Genomic DNA, 23,489 nt, shown 5'->3' on the forward strand with positions numbered 1-23,489 from the left:
CATTACTGATCCTGAGTTACATCCTGTATTATACTCCAGTGCTGCACTCACTATTCTGCTGGTGCAGTCACTGTGTACATACATTACATTACTGATCCTGAGTTACATCCTGTATTATACTCCAGAGCTGCACTCACTATTCTGCTGGTGCAGTCACTGTGTACATTACATTACTGATCCTGAGTTTCATCCTGTATTATACTCCAGAGCTGCACTCACTATTCTGCTGGTGCAGTCACTGTGTACATACATTACTGATCCGGAGTTACATCCTGTATTATACTCCAGAGCTGCACTCACTATTCTGCTGGTGCAGTCACTGTGTACATACATTACATTACTGATCCTGAGTTACATCCTGTATTATACCCCAGAGCTGCACTCACTATTCTGCTGGTGCAGTCACTGTGTACATACATCACATTACTGATCCTGAGTTACCTCCTGTATTATACCCCAGAGCTGCACTCACTATTCTGCTGGTGCAGTCACTGTGTACATACATTACTGATCCTGAGTTACATCCTGTATTATACTCCAGAGCTGCATTCACTATTCTGCTGGTGCAGTCACTGTGTACATACATTACTGATCCTGAGTTACATCCTGTATTATACTCCAGAGCTGCACTCACTATTCTGCTGGTGCAGTCACTGTGTACATACATTACTGATCCTGAGTTACATCCTGTATTATACCCCAGAGCTGCACTCATTATTCTGCTGGTGCAGTCACTGTGTACATACATTACTGATCCTGAGTTACATCCTGTATTATACTCCAGAGCTGCACTCACTATTCTGCTGGTACAGTCACTGTGTACATACATTACTGATCCTGAGTTACATCCTGTATTATACTCCAGATCTGCACTCACTATTCTGCTGGTGCAGTCACTGTGTACATACATTACATTACTGATCCCAAGTTACATCCTGTATTATACTCCAGAGCTGCACTCACTATTCTGCTGGTGCAGTCACTGTGTACATACATTACTGATCCTGAGTTACATCCTGTATTATACCCCAGAGCTGCACTCACTATTCAGCTGGTGCAGTCACTGTGTACATACATTACTGATCCTGAGTTACATCCTGTATTATACTCCAGAGCAGCACTCACTATTCTGCTGGTGCTGTGCGTGAGCCGCACCCTGCAGTAACGTTGGCCTTTCTTGGGCTCCTGTACCTCTGACTCGGCCTCTAGCGGCTGCAGGTTCGGGATCGCAGCTCTTGCAGATTGTCGTTTTCACCCTTTTCTCTCCTGCATTCGTTGGTGTCTCCTCTGGACGCAGAGCGACACTCGTCCATGTTATTACTCCATGCGGCCAATGGAGAACAGGGATGTGGGGAGTTCTACCTCCAGAGCTTCTGCTCCAGTCACAGCCAGAGCTGCACACTCCGTACTGCTGGTTTCCGGGTTACCACCTGCTGGATCAGTGCGTACACTGTGGTGTTGGATTATGGGATGTAAAAAAATAAACACAGCCACCAGCAGTGTGGTGATTGCAGCTCTAGCTGGGAATGGAGTGCGAGGAAATGAAAAAACAGCCTTAAAAGTTATAAAAAAAAAAAACAAAAAGCAGAAATCCTTTTATTTTACATCTTCACGTAGCGTGTATGAATGGAGACCCCCGGGGGCCGCTGCTCAGTGATTGGGGGCGGCTGTCATGGATTTTCACCCATTTTATTTTGGTCATTGAAATTTTAAAGTAAAAAAGTAACGTGGCGTCTCCTGCTCCGTAGGAGCCTGAAGGGCGGGCACTCGCATCTGAATGGCGGGCACTCGGGGGTCCTGCATCTGAATGGCGGGCACTCGGGGGGCCTGCATCTGAATGGCGGGCACTCGGGGGTCCTGCATCTGAATGGCGGGCACTCGGGGACTTGCGTGTGAATGCCTGGCACTTGGGGTGGGGAGGGTAATATGTCTGAATGGCGGGCACGCAGGGGTTGTGTGCCTCAATGGCGGGCACGTGGAGGTCCTGTGCCTCAATGGCGTGCACGCGGGGGTCCTGTGCCTCAATGACAGGCACGCGGGGGTCCTGCACCTCAATGGCGGTCACGTGGGGGTCCGACCTTTCAGGACTGACTCCTCTTCCGGTACAGATAAGCGTTACTGACTTGATTCATCACCACCAGGCCAGTGAGCAGCGGGCAGAGGGCGCATATGTACCACGAGGCGCCAGTGACATGGGCGCTGAACCACAGGGAACACATGCCGAGGAACAGGCTAGTGCATGCCAGCAGGTAGCCCAGCAGGCCGGAGGTGGCATGGTACAGCTTGCGGGTAGACAGGGTCCAGCGCTGCACCAGTTTGGGGTACAGCAGTGTTACCCCGCTGGCGTTCTGCACCAGCGCCCACAGCACGGTGAGTAATCCCAGCAGACCGTGCCACGTGGAGAAGTGAGGCTTCTCGTGTACAACCTTGTTATAGTAGATGATGCTCAGGCCCAGGATGGCGCAGAGGGTGGAGAGGAGCTGCAGCGCCCAGTGTGCCCGCACCCGCGCCTTACGGGAGAAGGAGCGCAGCAGGGAGGAGTCAGGAGACAAAACCAAGATGGCTTCTGTCATGAAGAAGAACTGCAAAGAGAAAACAGACAATCGGCATCAATCACCGCTGATCATCCCGTCGGGCGCCGCTGATCCCACACCCCAAATATGCGGATTACATTTCCTCCTGCCGTTTCCATTGTAATCATAGTTGAACAGTTCTGTACCTTCAGAGCTGAAATCTAGTGTGCCCTATTTGTTCAGTTTCTGCTAGAATAATGTGATCTGCCTCCATATATTACAGGAGGTGAGCTAAGCAGGAAATGTCCACAAGCTTACTGACTGTTTCTAATAACCAGCAGAATAGTGAGCGCAGCTCTGGTGTAAATACACTGAAGTTACAACATAAAAAAAAAAATCAGGAAATCACTGGGTGGAGACGTCATTGATCTGCCCTTGATGGAAATATGGACGCAGAATTTACAACCTCTGTATTGTCCAGGCCAGAATCTGAGCCTCATTCAGAAATCCCGGCACCTCCGGCCTCGGCTGCAGTCACTGAGGTCATTAATGGTCGTCTGAGGAAGGTTCTGCCGCTGATTGTACAAATCATTAAGATCCGCTGCTGGCAGCTCCTGTTTGATCAGTGACCAATGACATCCTTGATGTGCTCTATGGAGACAAGTCCGGAGAGGCTGCAGCCGCAGGAGACAAGTCCGGAGAGGCTGCAGCCGCGGGAGACAAGTCCGGAGAGGCTGCAGCCGCGGGAGACAAGTCCGGAGAGGCTGCAGCCGCGGGAGACAAGCCCGGAGACGCGGCAGCCGCCGGAGACAAGTCCGGAGAGGCTGCAGCCGCGGGAGACAAGTCCGGAGACGCGGCAGCCGCCGGAGACAAGTCCGGAGAGGCTGCAGCCGCGGGAGACAAGTCCGGAGAGGCTGCAGCCGCGGGAGACAAGTCCGGAGAGGCTGCAGCCGCGGGAGACAAGTCCGGAGAGGCTGCAGCCGCGGGAGACAAGTCCGGAGAGGCTGCAGCCGCGGGAGACAAGTCCGGAGAGGCTGCAGCCGCGGGAGACAAGTCCGGAGAGGCTGCAGCCGCGGGAGACAAGCCCGGAGAGGCTGCAGCCGCGGGAGACAAGCCCGGAGAGGCTGCAGCCGCGGGAGACAAGCCCGGAGACGCTGCAGCCATGGAGCAGGTTTAAGCTACACAGACGGATCACGGTGGTGTGGGTAACGTAGCCTAGGAGTGCTCTGCTGAAGAACGACTCCTCCTGATTTGTACATTCAGCAGCAGAACCTTCCTCAGACGACCATTAATTCTGCGCGAGGCTCAGACTCCGGACGTTGTAAATTCTGTGTCCATCTTTCCATCATGTGCAGGTCCGCGCGGTCTCTGTCCAGAGATCTCCATCTTTCCACCACTTCTTCTTGGTGCTCGGTGACAGCAAAAGAAATAAAGTCTAATACCATTAAGGACGTCAAAAATGCGTCAGTTTTTCTGTCTTTTTATGGCTCGCAACTAACATCCTGGATTTATTGCGCCGCTCTCCTCTGTTTTCCATCCATTGCTGCAGACACGGCTCCCACCGCTGTTACCTGCCATGTTCTCTACCTCGGTGCCTGCACTGCTCTCACATCACTACATGGTCACATTAGGACTAATCTGCGCAGGGAGGACTCACCGCCAGACTCATGAGGACCGGGTGCCAGGAGAAGAGCGCTGCAACAGAAGACAAAGGGTTAACAGCAGCTAAAAACAGCAGACGAGCAAGTACCGGCCAATCAGACATCACCACAAGGGAGCGGCGGGCTATTGTCCCTGGTATCAGCCATCCAATCAAAGTATAGAAACCCCCTATAACTGCATATGTCCATTGCTGAGACCCTCCTATATGTGACTGATATCAGCCTCTTATAACGCTCCAGTACTGATATAACCCCCAGACATTACACCATATGTGACTTATATCAGCCCCTCTTATAACGCTCCAATACTGATATAACCCCCAGACATTACACCATATGTGACTGATATCAGCCTCTTATAACGCTCCAGTACTGATATAACCCCCAGACATTACACCATATGTGACTGATATCAGCCCCTCTTATAATGCTCCAGTACTGATATAACCTCCAGACATTACACCGTATGTGACTGATATCAGCCCCTCTTATAACGCTCCAGTACTGATATAACCTCCAGACATTACACCATATGTGACTGATATCAGCCTCTTATAACGCTCCAGTACTGATATAACCTCCAGACATTACACCATATGTGACTGATATCAGCCCCTCTTATAATGCTCCAGTACTGATATAACCTCCAGACATTACACCATATGTGACTGATATCAGCCTCTTATAACGCTCCAGTACTGATATAACCCCCAGACATTACACCATATGTGACTGATATGTGTACCTTTATAAGAGGGGCTGATAACGATATTGTTAACGATATTGTTGCTTTTTGTGACGTAGCAACGATATCGTTAAGGAAATCGTTCTGTGTGACAGCGACCAACGATCAGGCCCCTGCTGGGAGATCGTTGGTCGCTGGGGAAAGTCCAGAACTTTATTTTGTCTCTGGACTCCTGCTGACATCGCTGGATCGGCGTGTGTGACACCGATCCAGCGATGTCTTCACTGGTAACCAGGGTAAACATCGGGTTACTAAGCGCAGGGCCGCGCTTAGTAACCCGATGTTTACCCTGGTTACCAGCGTAAACGTAAAAAAAACAAACACTACATACTTACCTTCCGTGTCTGTCCCCGGCGCTGTGCTTCCCTGCACTGACTGAACGCCGGCCAGCCGTATGGTGACGTCACCGCTGTGCTTTCCGGCTGGCCGGCGCTGACAGTGCAGAGGAAAGCACAGCGCCGGAAGACAGACACGGAAGGAAAGTATGTAGTGTTTGGTTTTTTTTACGTTTACGCTGGTAACCAAGGTAAACATCGGGTTACTAAGCGCGGCCCTGCACTTAGTAACCCGATGTTTACCCTGGTTACCGGGGACTTCGGGATCGTTGGTCGCTGGAGAGCGGTCTGTGTGACAGCTCTCCAGCGACCAAACAGCGACGCTGCAGCGTCGCTTAGAGTGACGGTACCTTAACGTTCCAGTACTGATATAACCCCCAGACATTACACCATATGTGACTGATATCAGCCCCTCTTATAATGCTCCAGTACTGATATAACCTCCAGACATTGCACCATATGTGACTGATATCAGCCCCTCTTATAACGCTCCAGTACTGATATAACCCCCAGACATTACACCATATGTGACTGATATCAGCCTCTTATAACGCTCCAGTACTGATATAACCTCCAGACATTACACCATATGTGACTGATATCAGCCCCTCTTATAACGCTCCAGTACTGATATAACCCCCAGACATTACACCATATGTGACTGATATCAGCCCCTCTTATAACGCTCCAGTACTGATATAACCTCCAGACATTACACCATATGTGACTGATATCAGCCTCTTATAACGCTCCAGTACTGATATAACCCCAGACATTACACCATATGTGACTGATATCAGCCTCTTATAACGCTCCAGTACTGATATAACCCCCAGACATTACACCATATGTGACTGATATCAGCCCCTCTTATAATGCTCCAGTACTGATATAACCTCCAGACATTACACCATATGTGACTGATATCAGCCCCTCTTATAACGCTCCGGTACTGATATAACCCCCAGACATTACACCATATGTGACTGATATCAGCCCCTCTTATAATGCTCCAGTACTGATATAACCCCCAGACATTACACCATATGTGACTGATATCAGCCCCTTATAACGCTCCAGTACTGATATAACCCCCAGACATTACACCATATGTGACTGATATCAGCCCCTCTTATAACGCTCCAGTACGGATATAACCCCAGACATTACACCATATGTGACTGATATCAGCCCCTCTTATAATGCTCCAGTACTGATATAACCCCAGACATTACACCATATGTGACTGATATCAGCCCCTCTTATAATGCTCCAGTACTGATATAACCTCCAGACATTACACCATATGTGACTGATATCAGCCCCTCTTATAACGCTCCAGTACTGATATAACCTCCAGACATTACATCATATGTGACTGATATCAGCCCCTCTTATAACGCTCCAGTACTGATATAACCACCAGACATTATACCATATGTGACTGATATCAGCCTCTTATAACGCTCCAGTACTGATATAACCTCCAGACATTACATCATATGTGACTGATATCAGCCCCTCTTATAACGCTCCAGTACTGATATAACCCCCAGACATTACACCATATGTGACTGATATCAGCCCCTCTTATAATGCTCCAGTACTGATATAACCCCCAGACATTACACCATATGTGACTGATATCAGCCCCTCTTATAATGCTCCAGTACTGATATAACCCCAGACATTACACCATATGTGACTGATATCAGCCCCTCTTATAATGCTCCAGTACTGATATAACCTCCAGACATTACACCATATGTGATATAGAAGATGCTAAGCACAGCCTAAATAGGGGAGGTGCACAGTCATAGGTGCCCAAACCTGAACGTATACAATATAAAGTGACTAGCACACTCCAGGGTGTTGTGATGCAAAAAAGTGGGGATTTATTACATACAGTAAATCACAAACGTTTCGGTCGATACTGGACCTTCATCAGTGTGCTAGGTATAATTGTATACTTGGGGCCATACAAGTATACAATTATACCTAGCACACTGATGAAGGTCCAGTATCGACCGAAACGTTTGTGATTTACTGTATGTAATAAATCCCCACTTTTTTGCATCACAACACCCTGGAGTGTGCTAGTCACTTTATATTGTATTACACCATATGTGACTGATATCAGCCCCTCTTATAACGCTCCAGTACTGATATAACCTCCAGATATTACACCATATGTGACTGATATCAGCCCCTCTTATAACGCTCCAGTACTGATACAAGCTGTGGCGTTATTACGCTCCGTCCCCCGTCTGATACTCACATGCTCCCAGCTGGGACACGCATGCGATGTAGATGGTGAAGGTGAATGCGGTGAGATGAGCGGCGGCCCCAGATATCAGGCGCAGGGTGCGGTGCAGCCGGGGGTCGGGGTCCGAGCTCTGCGCCATTGATCCTGCAGAACAGAGGAGACATTATAAACTACAGGACTGTGCGGCGCCCCCTGCAGGGAGACTGGGACTACAGGGACCGATACCAGGGTGGAGACACCGGTGACCGTGGTCCTCTGTGCGGACAGATGGTAACCGGCCGCAGCACCGGCCACACACTTAACCCCTGCAGGACACTTTCCACTTCTAGCGCTTCTATTTTCTGACGTGCTCTGTGTGCGGCTCTGACGCGCTCTGTGTGCGGCTCTGACATGCGGTGCTGTGTGCGCAGGCTGATGTGCTGTGTGTGGCTGTGTGCGGCTGAAGTGCTGTGTGCGGCTGATGTGCGGTGCTTTGTGCACAGGCTGACGCGCTGTGTGCAGCTGTGTGCGGCTGACGTGCTGTGTGCGGCTCTGACGTGCGGTACTGTGTGCGCAGGCTGATGCGCTGTGTGCGGCTCTGCATGCGCCTCTGACATGCGGTGCTGTGTGCGCAGGCTGATGCGCTGTGTGCGGCTCTGCGTGCGCCTCTGACGTGCGGTGCTGTGTGCGCAGGCTGATGCGCTGTGTGCGGCTCTGACGTGCGGTACTGTGTGCGCAGGCTGATGCGCTGTGTGCGGCTCTGCATGCGCGCTCTGACGTGCGGTGCTGTGATGCAGGATTTCTCAGTTTGGGAGCAGTTCAGACTTAGGGGAAGGTGCAAAGTGTTAAAAACAAAATGCCACTTGCCATTCATTTGCACTACGGTCGCGTTCACACAATGTCTGGAGGAGACTTTCAGGAGCAGTCGGCGGTTTGGGTTCGTCCGGTCGGTTCCTGCGCCGGCTGCAGCGCTTTTTCTTATTTCTCCTCAGTTTTTTTGCTCATTTCCTTCTCATCCTTCCCACTGACGTATAATGTAAAGTGTCAGAAAATTTAGTTTACAGTAATTTCTGACTTTTGTGTTTTATTTATATAAAACTTATTTTCTCTCCCGCTCGCTGTTTCTCCTGGGGATTTGAACCTTTAACAAAGTGATCCCTTGTACTTTACACTGCAGCACAGATTACCGTCTCCTCTGAACCCTGACCTGCCCCCGAGCACCGCCATAACCGCCCGTTCTGGGGGTGACGTACAGAGCGGGATCAGCCCCCGAGCACCGCCATAACCGCCCGTCCTGGGGGTGACATACAGATCGGATCAGCCCCCAAGCATAACCGCCCGTCCTGGGAGTGACGTACAGAGCGGGATCAGCCCCCGAGCACCGCCATAACCGCCCGTCCTGGGGGTGACGTACAGAGCGGGATCAGCCCCCGAGCACCGCCATAACCGCCCGTCCTGGGGGTGACGTACAGAGAGGGATCAGCCCCCGAGCACCGCCATAACCGCCCGTCCTGGGGGTGACGTACAGAGCGGGATCAGCCCCCGAGCACCGCCATAACCGCCCGTCCTGGGGGTGACGTACAGAGCGGGATCTGCCCCCGAGCACCGCCATAACCGCCCGTCCTGGGGGCGACGTACAGAGCGGGATCAGCCCCCGAGCACCGCCATAACCGCCTGTCCTGGGGGCGACGTACAGAGCGGGATCAGCCCCCGAGCACCGCCATAACCGCCCGTCCTGGGGGTGACGTACAGAGCGGGATCAGCCCGCGAGCACCGCCATAACCGCCCGTCCTGGGGGTGACGTACAGAGCGGGATCAGCCCCCGAGCACGGCCATAACCGCCCGTCCTGGGGGTGACGTACAGAGCGGGACCTGCCCCCGAGCACCGCCATAACCGCCCGTCCTGGGGGTGACATACAGAGCGGGATCAGCCCCCGAGCACCGCCATAACCGCCCGTCCTGAGGGGCGACGTACAGAGCGGGATCAGCCCCCGAGCACCGCCATAACCGCCCGTCCTGGGGGTGACGTACAGAGAGGGATCAGCCCCCGAGCACCGCCATAACCACCCGTCCTGGGGGTGACGTACAGAGCGGGATCAGCCCCCAAGCACCGCCATAACCACCCGTCCTGGGGGGTGAAGTACAGAGCGGGATCAGCCCCCGAGCACCACCATAACCGCCCGTCCTGGGGGCGACGTACAGAGCGGGATCTGCCCCTGAGCACCGCCATAACCGCCCGTCCTGGGGGAGACGTACAGAGAAGGATCAGCCCCCGAGCACCGCCATAACCGCCCGTCCTGGGGGAGACTTACAGAGCGGGATCAGCCCCCGAGCACCGCCATAACCGCCCGTCCTGGGGGAGACGTACAGAGTGGGATCAGCCCCCAAGCACCGCCATAACCACCCGTCCTGGGGGGTGAAGTACAGAGCGGGATCAGCCCCCAAGCACCGCCATAACCACCCGTCCTGGGGGAGACTTACAGAGCGGGATCAGCCCCCGAGCACCGCCATAACCGCCCGTCCTGGGGGAGACGTACAGAGCGGGATAAGCCCCCGAGCACCGCCATAACCGCCCGTCCTGGGGGTGACGTACAGAGCGGGATCAGCCCCCGAGCACCGCCATAACCGCTCGTCCTGGGGGGTGAAGTACAGAGCGGGATCAGCCCCCAAGCACCGCCATAACCGCCCGTCCTGGGGGAGACTTACAGAGCGGGATCAGCCCCCGAGCACCGCCATAACCGCCCGTCCTGGGGGAGACGTACAGAGCGGGATAAGCCCCCGAGCACCGCCATAACCGCCCGTCCTGGGGGTGACGTACAGAGCGGGATCAGCCCCCGAGCACCGCCATAACCGCCCGTCCTGGGGGCGACGTACAGAGCGGGATCTGCCCCTGAGCACCGCCATAACCGCCCGTCCTGGGGGAGACGTACAGAGAAGGATCAGCCCCCAAGCACCGCCATAACCGCCCGTCCTGGGGGAGACTTACAGAGCGGGATCAGCCCCCGAGCACCGCCATAACCGCCCGTCCTGGGGGAGACGTACAGAGCGGGATAAGCCCCCGAGCACCGCCATAACCGCCCGTCCTGGGGGTGACGTACAGAGCGGGATCAGCCCCCGAGCACCGCCATAACCGCCCGTCCTGGGGGTGACGTACAGAGCGGGACCTGCCCCGCCATAACCGCCCGTCCTGGGGGTGACATACAGAGCGGGATCAGCCCCCGAGCACCGCCATAACCGCCCGTCCTGAGGGGCGACGTACAGAGCGGGATCAGCCCCCGAGCACCGCCATAACCGCCCGTCCTGGGGGTGACGTACAGAGAGGGATCAGCCCCCGAGCACCGCCATAACCACCCGTCCTGGGGGTGACGTACAGAGCGGGATCAGCCCCCAAGCACCGCCATAACCACCCGTCCTGGGGGGTGAAGTACAGAGCGGGATCAGCCCCCGAGCACCACCATAACCGCCCGTCCTGGGGGCGACGTACAGAGCGGGATCTGCCCCTGAGCACCGCCATAACCGCCCGTCCTGGGGGAGACGTACAGAGAAGGATCAGCCCCCGAGCACCGCCATAACCGCCCGTCCTGGGGGCGACGTACAGAGCGGGATCAGCCCCCGAGCACCGCCATAACCGCCCGTCCTGGGGGTGACGTACAGAGCGGGATCAGCCCCCGAGCACCGCCATAACCGCCCGTCCTGGGGGGGGGGCGACGTACAGAGCGGGATCTGCCCCCGAGCACCGCCATAACCGCCCGTCCTGGGGGGCGACGTACAGAGCGGGATCAGCCCCCGAGCACCGCCATAACCGCCCGTCCTGGGGGGCGACGTACAGAGTGGGATCAGCCCCCGAGCACCGCCATAACCGCCCGTCCTGGGGGTGACGTACAGAGCGGGATCAACCCCCGAGCACCGCCATAACCGCCCGTCCTGGGGGCGACGTACAGAGCGGGATCTGCCCCCGAGCACCGCCATAACCGCCCGTCCTGGGGGGCGACGTACAGAGCGGGATCAGCCCCCGAGCACCGCCATAACCGCCCGTCCTGGGGGAGACGTACAGAGTGGGATCAGCCCCCAAGCACCGCATTAACCACCCGTCCTGGGGGGTGAAGTACAGAGCGGGATCAGCCCCCAAGCACCGCCATAACCGCCCGTCCTGGGGGAGACTTACAGAGCGGGATCAGCCCCCGAGCACCGCCATAACCGCCCGTCCTGGGGGAGACGTACAGAGCGGGATAAGCCCCCGAGCACCGCCATAACCGCCCGTCCTGGGGGTGACGTACAGAGCGGGATCAGCCCCCGAGCACCGCCATAACCGCCCGTCCTGGGGGGTGAAGTACAGAGCGGGATCAGCCCCCAAGCACCGCCATAACCGCCCGTCCTGGGGGAGACTTACAGAGCGGGATCAGCCCCCGAGCACCGCCATAACCGCCCGTCCTGGGGGAGACGTACAGAGCGGGATAAGCCCCCGAGCACCGCCATAACCGCCCGTCCTGGGGGTGACGTACAGAGAGGGATCAGCCCCCGAGCACCGCCATAACCACCCGTCCTGGGGGTGACGTACAGAGCGGGATCAGCCCCCAAGCACCGCCATAACCGCCCGTCCTGGGGGAGACTTACAGAGAGGGATCTGCCCCCGAGCACCGCCATAATCGCCCGTCCTGGGGGAGACGTACAGAGCGGGATCAGCCCCCGAGCACCGCCATAACCGCCCGTCCTGGGGGGGGGGGGGGGCGACGTACAGAGAAGGATCAGCCCCCGAGCACCGCCATAACCGCCCGTCCTGGGGGGGGCGACATACAGAGCGGGATCTGCCCCCGAGCACCGCCATAACCGCCCGTCCTGGGGGTGACATACAGAGCGGGATCAGCCCCCGAGCACCGCCATAACCGCCCGTCCTGGGGGTGACGTACAGAGCGGGATCTGCCCCCGAGCACCGCCATAACCGCCCGTCCTGGGGGAGACGTACAGAGAAGGATCAGCCCCCGAGCACCGCCATAACCGCCCGTCCTGGGGGAGACGTACAGAGAAGGATCAGCCCCCGAGCACCGCCATAACCGCCCGTCCTGGGGGCGACGTACAGAGCGGGATCAGCCCCCGAGCACCGCCATAACCGCCCGTCCTGAGGGTGACGTACAGAGCGGGATCAGCCCCCGAGCACCGCCATAACCGCCCGTCCTGGGGGGGGTGGGGCGACGTACAGAGAAGGATCAGCCCCCGAGCACCGCCATAACCGCCCGTCCTGGGGGGGGGCGACGTACAGAGCGGGATCTGCCCCCGAGCACCGCCATAACCGCCCGTCCTGGGGGTGACGTACAGAGCGGGATCTGCCCCCGAGCACCGCCATAACCGCCCGTCCTGGGGGAGACGTACAGAGAAGGATCAGCCCCCGAGCACCGCCATAACCGCCCGTCCTGGGGGCGACGTACAGAGCGGGATCAGCCCCCGAGCACCGCCATAACCGCCCGTCCTGGGGGTGACGTACAGAGCGGGATCAGCCCCCGATCACCGCCATAACCGCCCGTCCTGGGGGGGGCGACGTACAGAGCGGGATCTGCCCCCGAGCACCGCCATAACCGCCCGTCCTGGGGGGCGACGTACAGAGCGGGATCAGCCCCCGAGCACCGCCATAACCGCCCGTCCTGGGGGTGACGTACAGAGCGGGATCAGCCCCCGAGCACCGCCATAACCGCCCGTCCTGGGGGAGACGTACAGAGCGGGATCAGCCCCCGAGCACCGACATAACCGCCCGTCCTGGGGGAGACGTACAGAGCGGGATCAGCCCCCGAGCACCGACATAACCGCCCGTCCTGGGGGAGACGTACAGAGCGGGATCAGCCCCCGAGCACCGACATAACCGCCCGTCCTGGGGGAGACGTACAGAGCGGGATCAGCCCCAGAGCACCGCCATAACCGCCCGTCCTGGGGGGGGGGGCGACGTACAGAGCGGGATCAGCCCCCGAGCACCGCCATAACCGCCCGTCCTGAGGGGCAACGTACCGAGCGGGATCAGCCCCCGAGCACCGCCATAACCGCCCGTACTGGGGGTGACGTACAGAGAGGGATCAGCCCCCGAGCACCGCCATAACCACCCGTCCTGGGGGTGACGTACAGAGCGGGATCAGCCCCCAAGCACCGCCATAACCACCCGTCCTGGGGGGTGAAGTACAGAGCGGGATCAGCCCCCAAGCACCGCCATAACCGCCCGTCCTGGGGGAGACTTACAGAGCGGGATCAGCCCCCGAGCACCGCCATAACCGCCCGTTCTGGGGGTGACGTACAGAGCGGGATAAGCCCCCGAGCACCGCCATAACCGCCCGTCCTGGGGGTGACGTACAGAGCGGGATCAGCCCCCGAGCACCGCCATAACCGCCCGTCCTGGGGGTGACATACAGAGCGGGATCAGCCCCCGAGCACCGCCATAACCGCCCGGCCTGGGGGGGCGACGTACAGAGAAGGATCAGCCCCCGAGCACCGCCATAACCGCCCGTCCTGGGGGCGACGTACAGAGCGGGATCAGCCCCCGAGCACCGCCATAACCGCCCGTCCTGGGGGTGACGTACAGAGCGGGATCAGCCCCCGAGCACCGCCATAACCGCCCGTCCTGGGGGAGACGTACAGAGAGGGATCTGCCCCCGAGCACCGCCATAACCGCCCGTCCTGGGGGCGACGTACAGAGCGGGATCAGCCCCCGAGCACCGCCATAACCGCCCGTCCTGGGGGGTGACGTACAGAGAGGGATCAGCCCCCGAGCACCGCCATAACCACCCGTCCTGGGGGTGACGTACAGAGCGGGATCAGCCCCCAAGCACCGCCATAACCACCCGTCCTGGGGGGTGAAGTACAGAGCAGGATCAGCCCCCGAGCACCGCCATAACCGCCCGTCCTGGGCGCGACGTACAGAGCGGGATCTGCCCCCGAGCACCGCCATAACCGCCCGTCCTGGGGGAGACGTACAGAGAAGGATCAGCCCCCGAGCACCGCCATGACCGCCCGTCCTGGGGGCGACGTACAGAGCGGGATCAGCCCCCGAGCACCGCCATAACCGCCCGTCCTGGGGGTGACGTACAGAGCGGGATCAGCCCCCGAGCACCGCCATAACCGCCCGTCCTGGGGGGGGCGACGTACAGAGCGGGATCTGGCCCCGAGCACCGCCATAACCGCCCGTCCTGGGGGGCAACGTACAGAGCGGGATCAGCCCCCGAGCACCGCCATAACCGCCCGTCCTGGGGGGCGACGTACAGAGCGGGATCAGCCCCCGAGCACCGCCATAACCGCCCGTCCTGGGGGTGACGTACAGAGCGGGATCAACCCCCGAGCACCGCCATAACCGCCCGTCCTGGGGGGCGACGTACAGAGCGGGATCTGCCCCCGAGCACCGCCATAACCGCCCGTCCTGGGGGGCGACGTACAGAGCGGGATCAGCCCCCGAGCACCGCCATAACCGCCCATCCTGGGGGTGACGTACAGAGCGGGATCAGCCCCCGAGCACCGACATAACCGCCCGTCCTGGGGGTGACGTACAGAGAGGGATCAGCCCCCGAGCACCGCCATAACCACCCGTCCTGGGGGTGACGTACAGAGCGGGATCAGCCCCCGAGCACCGCCATAACCGCCCGTCCTGGGGGGGGGGGGCGACGTACAGAGAAGGATCAGCCCCCGAGCACCGCCATAACTGCCCGTCCTGGGGGGGGCGACGTACAGAGCGGGATCTGCCCCCGAGCACCGCCATAACCGCCCGTCCTGGGGGTGACATACAGAGCGGGATCTGCCCCCGAGCACCGCCATAACCGCCCGTCCTGGGGGTGACGTACAGAGCGGGATCAGCCCCCGAGCACCGCCATAACCGCCCGTCCTGGGGGTGACATACAGAGCGGGATCAGCCCCCGAGCACCGCCATAACCGCCCGTCCTGGGGGTGACGTACAGAGCGGGATCAGCCCCCGAGCACCGCCATAACCGCCCGTCCTGGGGGTGACGTACAGAGCGGGATCTGCCCCCGAGCACCGCCATAACCGCCCGTCCTGGGGGTGACATACAGAGCGGGATCAGCCCCCGAGCACCGCCATAACCGCCCGTCCTGAGGGGCAACGTACAGAGCGGGATCAGCCCCCGAGCACCGCCATAACCGCCCGTCCTGGGGGTGACGTACAGAGAGGGATCAGCCCCCGAGCACCGCCATAACCACCCGTCCTGGGGGTGACGTACAGAGCGGGATCAGCCCCCAAGCACCGCCATAACCACCCGTCCTGGGGGGTGAAGTACAGAGCGGGATCAGCCCCCGAGCACCGCCATAACCGCCCGTCCTGGGGGTGACGTACAGAGAGGGATCAGCCCCCGAGCACCGCCATAACCACCCGTCCTGGGGGTGACGTACAGAGCGGGATCAGCCCCCAAGCACCGCCATAACCACCCGTCCTGGGGGGTGAAGTACAGAGCGGGATCAGCCCCCAAGCACCGCCATAACCGCCCGTCCTGGGGGAGACGTACAGAGCGGGATCAGCCCCCGAGCACCGCCATAACCGCCCGTCCTGGGGGGGGGGGGGGCGACGTACAGAGAAGGATCAGCCCCCGAGCACCGCCATAACCGCCCATCCTGGGGGCGACGTAAAGAGCGGGATCAGCCCCCGAGCACCGCCATAACCGCCCGTCCTGGGGGTGACGTACAGAGCGGGATCAGCCCCCGAGCACCGCCATAACCGCCCGTCCTGGGGGAGACGTACAGAGAGGGATCTGCCCCCGAGCACCGCCATAACCGCCCGTCCTGGGGGCGACGTACAGAGCGGGATCAGCCCCCGAGCACCGCCATAACCGCCCGTCCTGAGGGGCAACGTACAGAGCGGGATCAGCCCCCGAGCACCGCCATAACCGCCCGTCCTGGGGGTGACGTACAGAGAGGGATCAGCCCCCGAGCACCGCCATAACCACCCGTCCTGGGGGTGACGTACAGAGCGGGATCAGCCCCCAAGCACCGCCATAACCACCCGTCCTGGGGGGTGAAGTACAGAGCGGGATCAGCCCCCGAGCACCGCCATAACCGCCCGTCCTGGGGGTGACGTACAGAGAGGGATCAGCCCCCGAGCACCGCCATAACCACCCGTCCTGGGGGTGACGTACAGAGCGGGATCAGCCCCCAAGCACCGCCATAACCACCCGTCCTGGGGGGTGAAGTACAGAGCGGGATCAGCCCCCAAGCACCGCCATAACCGCCCGTCCTGGGGGAGACGTACAGAGCGGGATCAGCCCCCGAGCACCGCCATAACCGCCCGTCCTGGGGGGGGGGGGGGCGACGTACAGAGAAGGATCAGCCCCCGAGCACCGCCATAACCGCCCATCCTGGGGGCGACGTAAAGAGCGGGATCAGCCCCCGAGCACCGCCATAACCGCCCGTCCTGGGGGTGACGTACAGAGCGGGATCAGCCCCCGAGCACCGCCATAACCGCCCGTCCTGGGGGAGACGTACAGAGAGGGATCTGCCCCCGAGCACCGCCATAACCGCCCGTCCTGGGGGCGACGTACAGAGCGGGATCAGCCCCCGAGCACCGCCATAACCGCTCGTCCTGGGGGAGACGTACAGAGCGGGATAAGCCCCTGAGCACCGCCATAACCGCCCGTCCTGGGGGAGACGTACAGAGCGGGATCAGCCCCCGAGCACCGCCATAACCGCCCGTCCTGGGGGAGACGTACAGAGCGGGATAAGCCCCCGAGCACCGCCATAACCGCCCGTCCTGGGGGTGACGTACAGAGCGGGATCAGCCCCCGAGCACCGCCATAACCGCCCGTCCTGGGGGTGACATACAGAGCGGGATCAGCCCCCGAGCACCGCCATAACCGCCCGTCCTGGGGGAGACGTACAGAGCGGGACCAGCCCCCGAGCACCGCCATAACCGCTCGTCCTGGGGGAGACGTACAGAGCGGGATAAGCCCCTGAGCACCGCCATAACCGCCCGTCCTGGGGGAGACGTACAGAGCGGGATCAGCCCCCGAGCACCGCCATAACCACCCGTCCTGGGGGAGACGTACAGAGCGGGATAAGCCCCCGAGCACCGCCATAACCGCCCGTCCTGGGGGTGACGTACAGAGCGGGATCAGCCCCCGAGCACCGCCATAACCGCCCGTCCTGGGGGTGACATACAGAGCGGGATCAGCCCCCGAGCACCGCCATAACCGCCCGTCCTGGGGGTGACGTACAGAGCGGGATCAGCCCCCGAGCACCGCCATAACCGCCCGTCCTGGGGGAGACGTACAGAGCGGGATCAGCCCCCGAGCACCGCCATAACCGCCCGTCCTGAGGGGCAACGTACAGAGCGGGATCAGCCCCCGAGCACCGCCATAACCGCCCGTCCTGGGGGTGACGTACAGAGAGGGATCAGCCCCCGAGCACCGCCATAACCACCCGTCCTGGGGGTGACGTACAGAGCGGGATCAGCCCCCAAGCACCGCCATAACCACCCGTCCTGGGGGGTGAAGTACAGAGCGGGATCAGCCCCCAAGCACCGCCATAACCGCCCGTCCTGGGGGAGACTTACAGAGCGGGATCAGCCCCCGAGCACCGCCATAACCGCCCGTCCTGGGGGAGACGTACAGAGCGGGATAAGCCCCCGAGCACCGCCATAACCGCCCGTCCTGGGGGTGACGTACAGAGCGGGATCAGCCCCCGAGCACCGCCATAACCGCCCGTCCTGGGGGTGACATACAGAGCGGGATCAGCCCCCGAGCACCGCCATAACCGCCCGTCCTGGGGGTGACGTACAGAGCGGGATCAGCCCCCGAGCACCGCCATAACCGCCCGTCCTGGGGGTGACCTACAGAGCGGGATCTGCCCCCGAGCACCGCCATAACCGCCCGTCCTGGGGGTGACATACAGAGCGGGATCAGCCCCCGAGCACCGCCATAACCGCCCGTCCTGAGGGGCAACGTACAGAGCGGGATCAGCCCCCGAGCACCGCCATAACCGCCCGTCCTGGGGGTGACGTACAGAGAGGGATCAGCCCCCGAGCACCGCCATAACCACCCGTCCTGGGGGTGACGTACAGAGCGGGATCAGCCCCCAAGCACCGCCATAACCACCCGTCCTGGGGGGTGAAGTACAGAGCGGGATCAGCCCCCGAGCACCGCCATAACCGCCCGTCCTGGGGGTGACGTACAGAGAGGGATCAGCCCCCGAGCACCGCCATAACCACCCGTCCTGGGGGTGACGTACAGAGCGGGATCAGCCCCCAAGCACCGCCATAACCACCCGTCCTGGGGGGTGAAGTACAGAGCGGGATCAGCCCCCAAGCACCGCCATAACCGCCCGTCCTGGGGGAGACGTACAGAGCGGGATCAGCCCCCGAGCACCGCCATAACCGCCCGTCCTGGGGGGGGGGGGGGGGCGACGTACAGAGAAGGATCAGCCCCCGAGCACCGCCATAACCGCCCATCCTGGGGGCGACGTAAAGAGCGGGATCAGCCCCCGAGCACCGCCATAACCGCCCGTCCTGGGGGTGACGTACAGAGCGGGATCAGCCCCCGAGCACCGCCATAACCGCCCGTCCTGGGGGAGACGTACAGAGAGGGATCTGCCCCCGAGCACCGCCATAACCGCCCGTCCTGGGGGCGACGTACAGAGCGGGATCAGCCCCCGAGCACCGCCATAACCGCCCGTCCTGGGGGTGACGTACAGAGCAGGATCAGCCCCCGAGCACCGCCATAACCGCCCGTCCTGGGGGTGACGTACAGAGCGGGATCTGCCCCCGAGCACCGCCATAACCGCCCGTCCTGGGGGCGACGTACAGAGCGGGATCAGCCCCCGAGCACCGCCATAACCGCCCGTCCTGGGGGTGACGTACAGAGCGGGATCTGCCCCCGAGCACCGCCATAACCGCCCGTCCTGGGGGTGACATACAGAGCGGGATCAGCCCCCGAGCACCGCCATAACCGCCCGTCCTGAGGGGCAACGTACAGAGCGGGATCAGCCCCCGAGCACCGCCATAACCGCCCGTCCTGGGGGTGACGTACAGAGAGGGATCAGCCCCCGAGCACCGCCATAACCACCCGTCCTGGGGGTGACGTACAGAGCGGGATCAGCCCCCAAGCACCGCCATAACCACCCGTCCTGGGGGGTGAAGTACAGAGCGGGATCAGCCCCCAAGCACCGCCATAACCGCCCGTCCTGGGGGAGACTTACAGAGAGGGATCTGCCCCCGAGCACCGCCATAACCGCCCGTCCTGGGGGAGACGTACAGAGCGGGATCAGCCCCCGAGCACCGCCATAACCGCCCGTCCTGGGGGGGGGGGGGGGGGGCGACGTACAGAGAAGGATCAGCCCCCGAGCACCGCCATAACCGCCCGTCCTGGGGGGGCGACGTACAGAGCGGGATCAGCCCCCGAGCACCGCCATAACCGCCCGTCCTGGGGGTGACGTACAGAGCGGGATCAGCCCCCGAGCACCGCCATAACCGCCCGTCCTGGGGGAGACGTACAGAGAGGGATCTGCCCCCGAGCACCGCCATAACCGCCCGTCCTGGGGGCGACGTACAGAGCGGGATCAGCCCCCGAGCACCGCCATAACCGCCCGTCCTGGGGGTGACGTACAGAGCGGGATCAGCCCCCGAGCACCGCCATAACCGCCCGTCCTGGGGGAGACGTACAGAGCGGGATAAGCCCCCGAGCACCGCCATAACCGCCCGTCCTGGGGGAGACGTACAGAGCGGGATCAGCCCCCGAGCACCGCCATAACCGCCCGTCCTGGGGGGGGGGGGGCGACGTACAGAGAAGGATCAGCCCCCGAGCACCGCCATAACCGCCCGTCCTGGGGGGGCGACGTACAGAGCGGGATCAGCCCCCGAGCACCGCCATAACCGCCCGTCCTGGGGGTGACGTACAGAGCGGGATCTGCCCCCGAGCACCGCCATAACCGCCCGTCCTGGGGGTGACGTACAGAGAGGGATCAGCCCCCGAGCACCGCCATAACCACCCGTCCTGGGGGTGACGTACAGAGCGGGATCAGCCCCCAAGCACCGCCATAACCACCCGTCCTTGGGGGTGAAGTACAGAGCGGGATCAGCCCCCAAGCACCGCCATAACCGCCCGTCCTGGGGGTGACATACAGAGCGGGATCAGCCCCCGAGCACCGCCATAACCGCCCGTCCTGGGGGTGACGTACAGAGCGGGATCAGCCCCCGAGCACCGCCATAACCGCCCGTCCTGGGGGTGACATACAGAGCGGGATCAGCCCCCGAGCACCGCCATAACCGCCCGTCCTGGGGGTGACGTACAGAGAGGGATCTGCCCCCGAGCACCGCCATAACCGCCCGTCCTGGGGGTGACGTACAGAGCGGGATCAGCCCCCGAGCACCGCCATAACCGCCCGTCCTGGGGGTGACGTACAGAGCGGGATCTGCCCCCGAGCACCGCCATAACCGCCCGTCCTGGGGGTGACGTACAGAGAGGGATCAGCCCCCGAGCACCGCCATAACCGCCCGTCCTGGGGGTGACGTACAGAGCGGGATCAGCCCCCGAGCACCGCCATAACCGCCCGTCCTGGGGGCGACATACAGAGAGGGATCAGCCCCCGAGCACCGCCATAACCGCCCGTCCTGGGGGGCGACGTACAGAGCGGGATCAGCCCCCGAGCACCGCCATAACCGCCCGTCCTGGGGGTGACGTACAGAGCGGGATCAGCCCCCGAGCACCGCCATAACCGCCCGTCCTGGGGGTGACATACAGAGCGGGATCAGCCCCCGAGCACCGCCATAACCGCCCGTCCTGGGGGTGACGTACAGAGCGGGATCAGCCCCCGAGCACCGCCATAACCGCCCGTCCTGGGGGCGACATACAGAGAGGGATCAGCCCCCGAGCACCGCCATAACCGCCCGTTCTGGGGGCGACATACAGAGAGGGATCAGCCCCCGAGCACCGCCATAACCGCCCGTCCTGGGGGTGACGTACAGAGCGGGATCAGCCCCCGAGCACCGCCATAACCGCCCGTCCTGGGGGTGACGTACAGAGAGGGATCAGCCCCCGAGCACCGCCATAACCGCCCGTCCTGGGGGAGACGTACAGAGAGGGATCAGCCCCCGAGCACCGCCATAACCGCCCGTCCTGGGGGTGACATACAGAGCGGGATCAGCCCCCGAGCACCGCCATAACCGCCCGTCCTGGGGGTGACATACAGAGCGGGATCAGCCCCCGAGCACCGCCATAACCGCCCGTCCTGGGGGGGGGGGCGACGTACAGAGCGGGATCAGCCCCCGAGCACCGCCATAACCGCCCGTCCTGGGGGTGACGTACAGAGCGGGATCAGCCCCCGAGCACCGCCATAACCGCCCGTCCTGGGGGTGACATACAGAGCGGGATCAGCCCCCGAGCACCGCCATAACCGCCCGTCCTGGGGGGGGGGGTGACATACAGAGCGGGATCAGCCCCCGAGCACCGCCATAACCGCCCGTCCTGGGGGTGACGTACAGAGCGGGATCAGCCCCCGAGCACCGCCATAACCGCCCGTCCTGGGGGAGACATACAGAGAGGGATCAGCCCCCGAGCACCGCCATAACCGCCCGTCCTGGGGGCGACATACAGAGAGGGATCAGCCCCCGAGCACCGCCATAACCGCCCGTCCTGGGGGCGACGTACAGAGAGGGATCAGCCCCCGAGCACCGACATAACCGCCCGTCCTGGGGGAGACGTACAGAGCGGGATCAGCCCCCGAGCACCGCCATAACCGCCCGTCCTGGGGGAGACGTACAGAGCGGGATCAGCCCCCGAGCACCGCCATAACCGCCCGTCCTGGGGGTGACATACAGAGCGGGATCAGCCCCCGAGCACCGCCATAACCGCCCGTCCTGGGGGTGACGTATAGAGCGGGATCAGCCCCCGAGCACCGCCATAACCGCCCGTCCTGGGGGCGACATACAGAGCGAGATTTTAATTTTTACTCCAAAAAGGTGCAAAAGAAAAACGAAAAATGAGCTTTGATTTAGGTGCAAGGCTCAGAAGCTGGCGAGCAACAGACAGGGGAGAGGGGGCAAAGACCCTCCATAATGGGGAGGAGAGGGGCCAAAGACCCTCCATAATGGGGAGGAGAGGGGGCAAAGACCCTCCATAATGGGGAGGAGAGGGGGCAAAGACCCTCCATAATGGGGTGGAGAGGGGGCCAAAGACCCTCCATAATGGGGTGGAGAGGGGGCAAAGACCCTCCATAATGGGGAGGAGAGGGGGGCCAAAGACCCTCCATAATGGGGTGGAGAGGGGGCAAAGACCCTCCATAATGGGGAGGAGAGGGGGCAAAGACCCTCCATAATGGGGAGGAGAGGAGGCAAAGACCCTCCATAATGGGGTGGAGAGGAGGCAAAGACCCTCCATAATGGGGAGGAGAGGGGGCAAAGACCCTCCATAACGGGGAGGAGAGGAGGCAAAGACCCTCCATAATGGGGTGGAGAGGGGGCCAAAGACCCTCCATAATGGGGTGGAGAGGGGGCAAAGACCCTCCATAATGGGGAGGAGAGGGGGCAAAGACCCTCCATAATGGGGAGGAGAGGAGGCAAAGACCCTCCATAATGGGGTGGAGAGGAGGCAAAGACCCTCCATAATGGGGAGCGTAGAGCGATGGCGACTCCAGGCTGCAGCCCCGCCGGCGATGCGTCTCACAGCTGAGGGTTTGTTACACTTGTATCCACCTGACCACACACTGACACACTGTAACACACCCTCAGCTGTGAGGCGTCAGCTCAGGGCAGGAAACCAACAGTGGCCGCGTTCACTGACAGCAGAGATCTGAGCACAGAACATATAGAGCCGTGATGCCGAGACTCCCCGCCGCCTCCTCCTGACTCGCAGGTCTCCTCCCGTGCTGGGACTTGTAGTCCTGCTCGGCCTCGCCCATTACCCGCAGTCTCAACCCTCCCGCGGGGCTCCCGGACGTCTCTTCTGTCTCCCGCTTTCCGGAAATGCCCGGCTGCTGCTGCCCCCCATCCACAGGCCTCATTTGGTACAGCTCCTGTCAATCACCAGGAGG

General features: G+C 61.2%; 1 protein-coding gene across 2 annotated transcripts; it reads right to left on the reverse strand.

Annotated features, from left to right (window-relative positions):
- Positions 1-1,582: 1,582 nt before the first annotated feature.
- Positions 1,583-23,435, reverse strand: CYB561D2 (cytochrome b561 family member D2). 2 transcript variants are annotated; one of them, XM_069736119.1, is made up of 4 exons: positions 23,361-23,435; positions 7,533-7,664; positions 4,171-4,208; positions 1,583-2,582 (listed from the first exon to the last, which is right to left on the reverse strand). In XM_069736119.1, the coding sequence occupies exons 2-4, from the start codon at positions 7,657-7,659 to the stop codon at positions 2,082-2,084; spliced, it is 666 nt and encodes a 221-aa protein (XP_069592220.1). In that variant the 5' UTR covers positions 7,660-7,664; positions 23,361-23,435; the 3' UTR covers positions 1,583-2,081. The 2 variants fall into 2 exon arrangements, with proteins under 2 accessions (XP_069592220.1, XP_069592219.1); XM_069736118.1 differs by lacking the exon at positions 23,361-23,435 and adding an exon at positions 8,367-8,624.
- Between the last annotated feature and the right edge of the window lie 54 nt (positions 23,436-23,489).

Source organism: Ranitomeya imitator, chromosome 8 (assembly GCF_032444005.1).
Source record: "Ranitomeya imitator isolate aRanImi1 chromosome 8, aRanImi1.pri, whole genome shotgun sequence".
Taxonomy (NCBI): Eukaryota; Metazoa; Chordata; class Amphibia; order Anura; family Dendrobatidae; genus Ranitomeya; species Ranitomeya imitator.

What these genes read in the sequence shown, in the direction of transcription:
- CYB561D2 (XM_069736118.1), bottom strand. An exon ending in CGTGTCCCAGCTGGGAGCAT is followed by an intron (nt 4,209 to 7,532) that starts GTGAGTATCAGA and finishes CTTCTGTTGCAG; the next exon opens with CGCTCTTCTCCTGGCACCCG. An exon ending in CGGTCCTCATGAGTCTGGCG is followed by an intron (nt 2,583 to 4,170) that starts GTGAGTCCTCCC and finishes TTCTCTTTGCAG; the next exon opens with TTCTTCTTCATGACAGAAGC.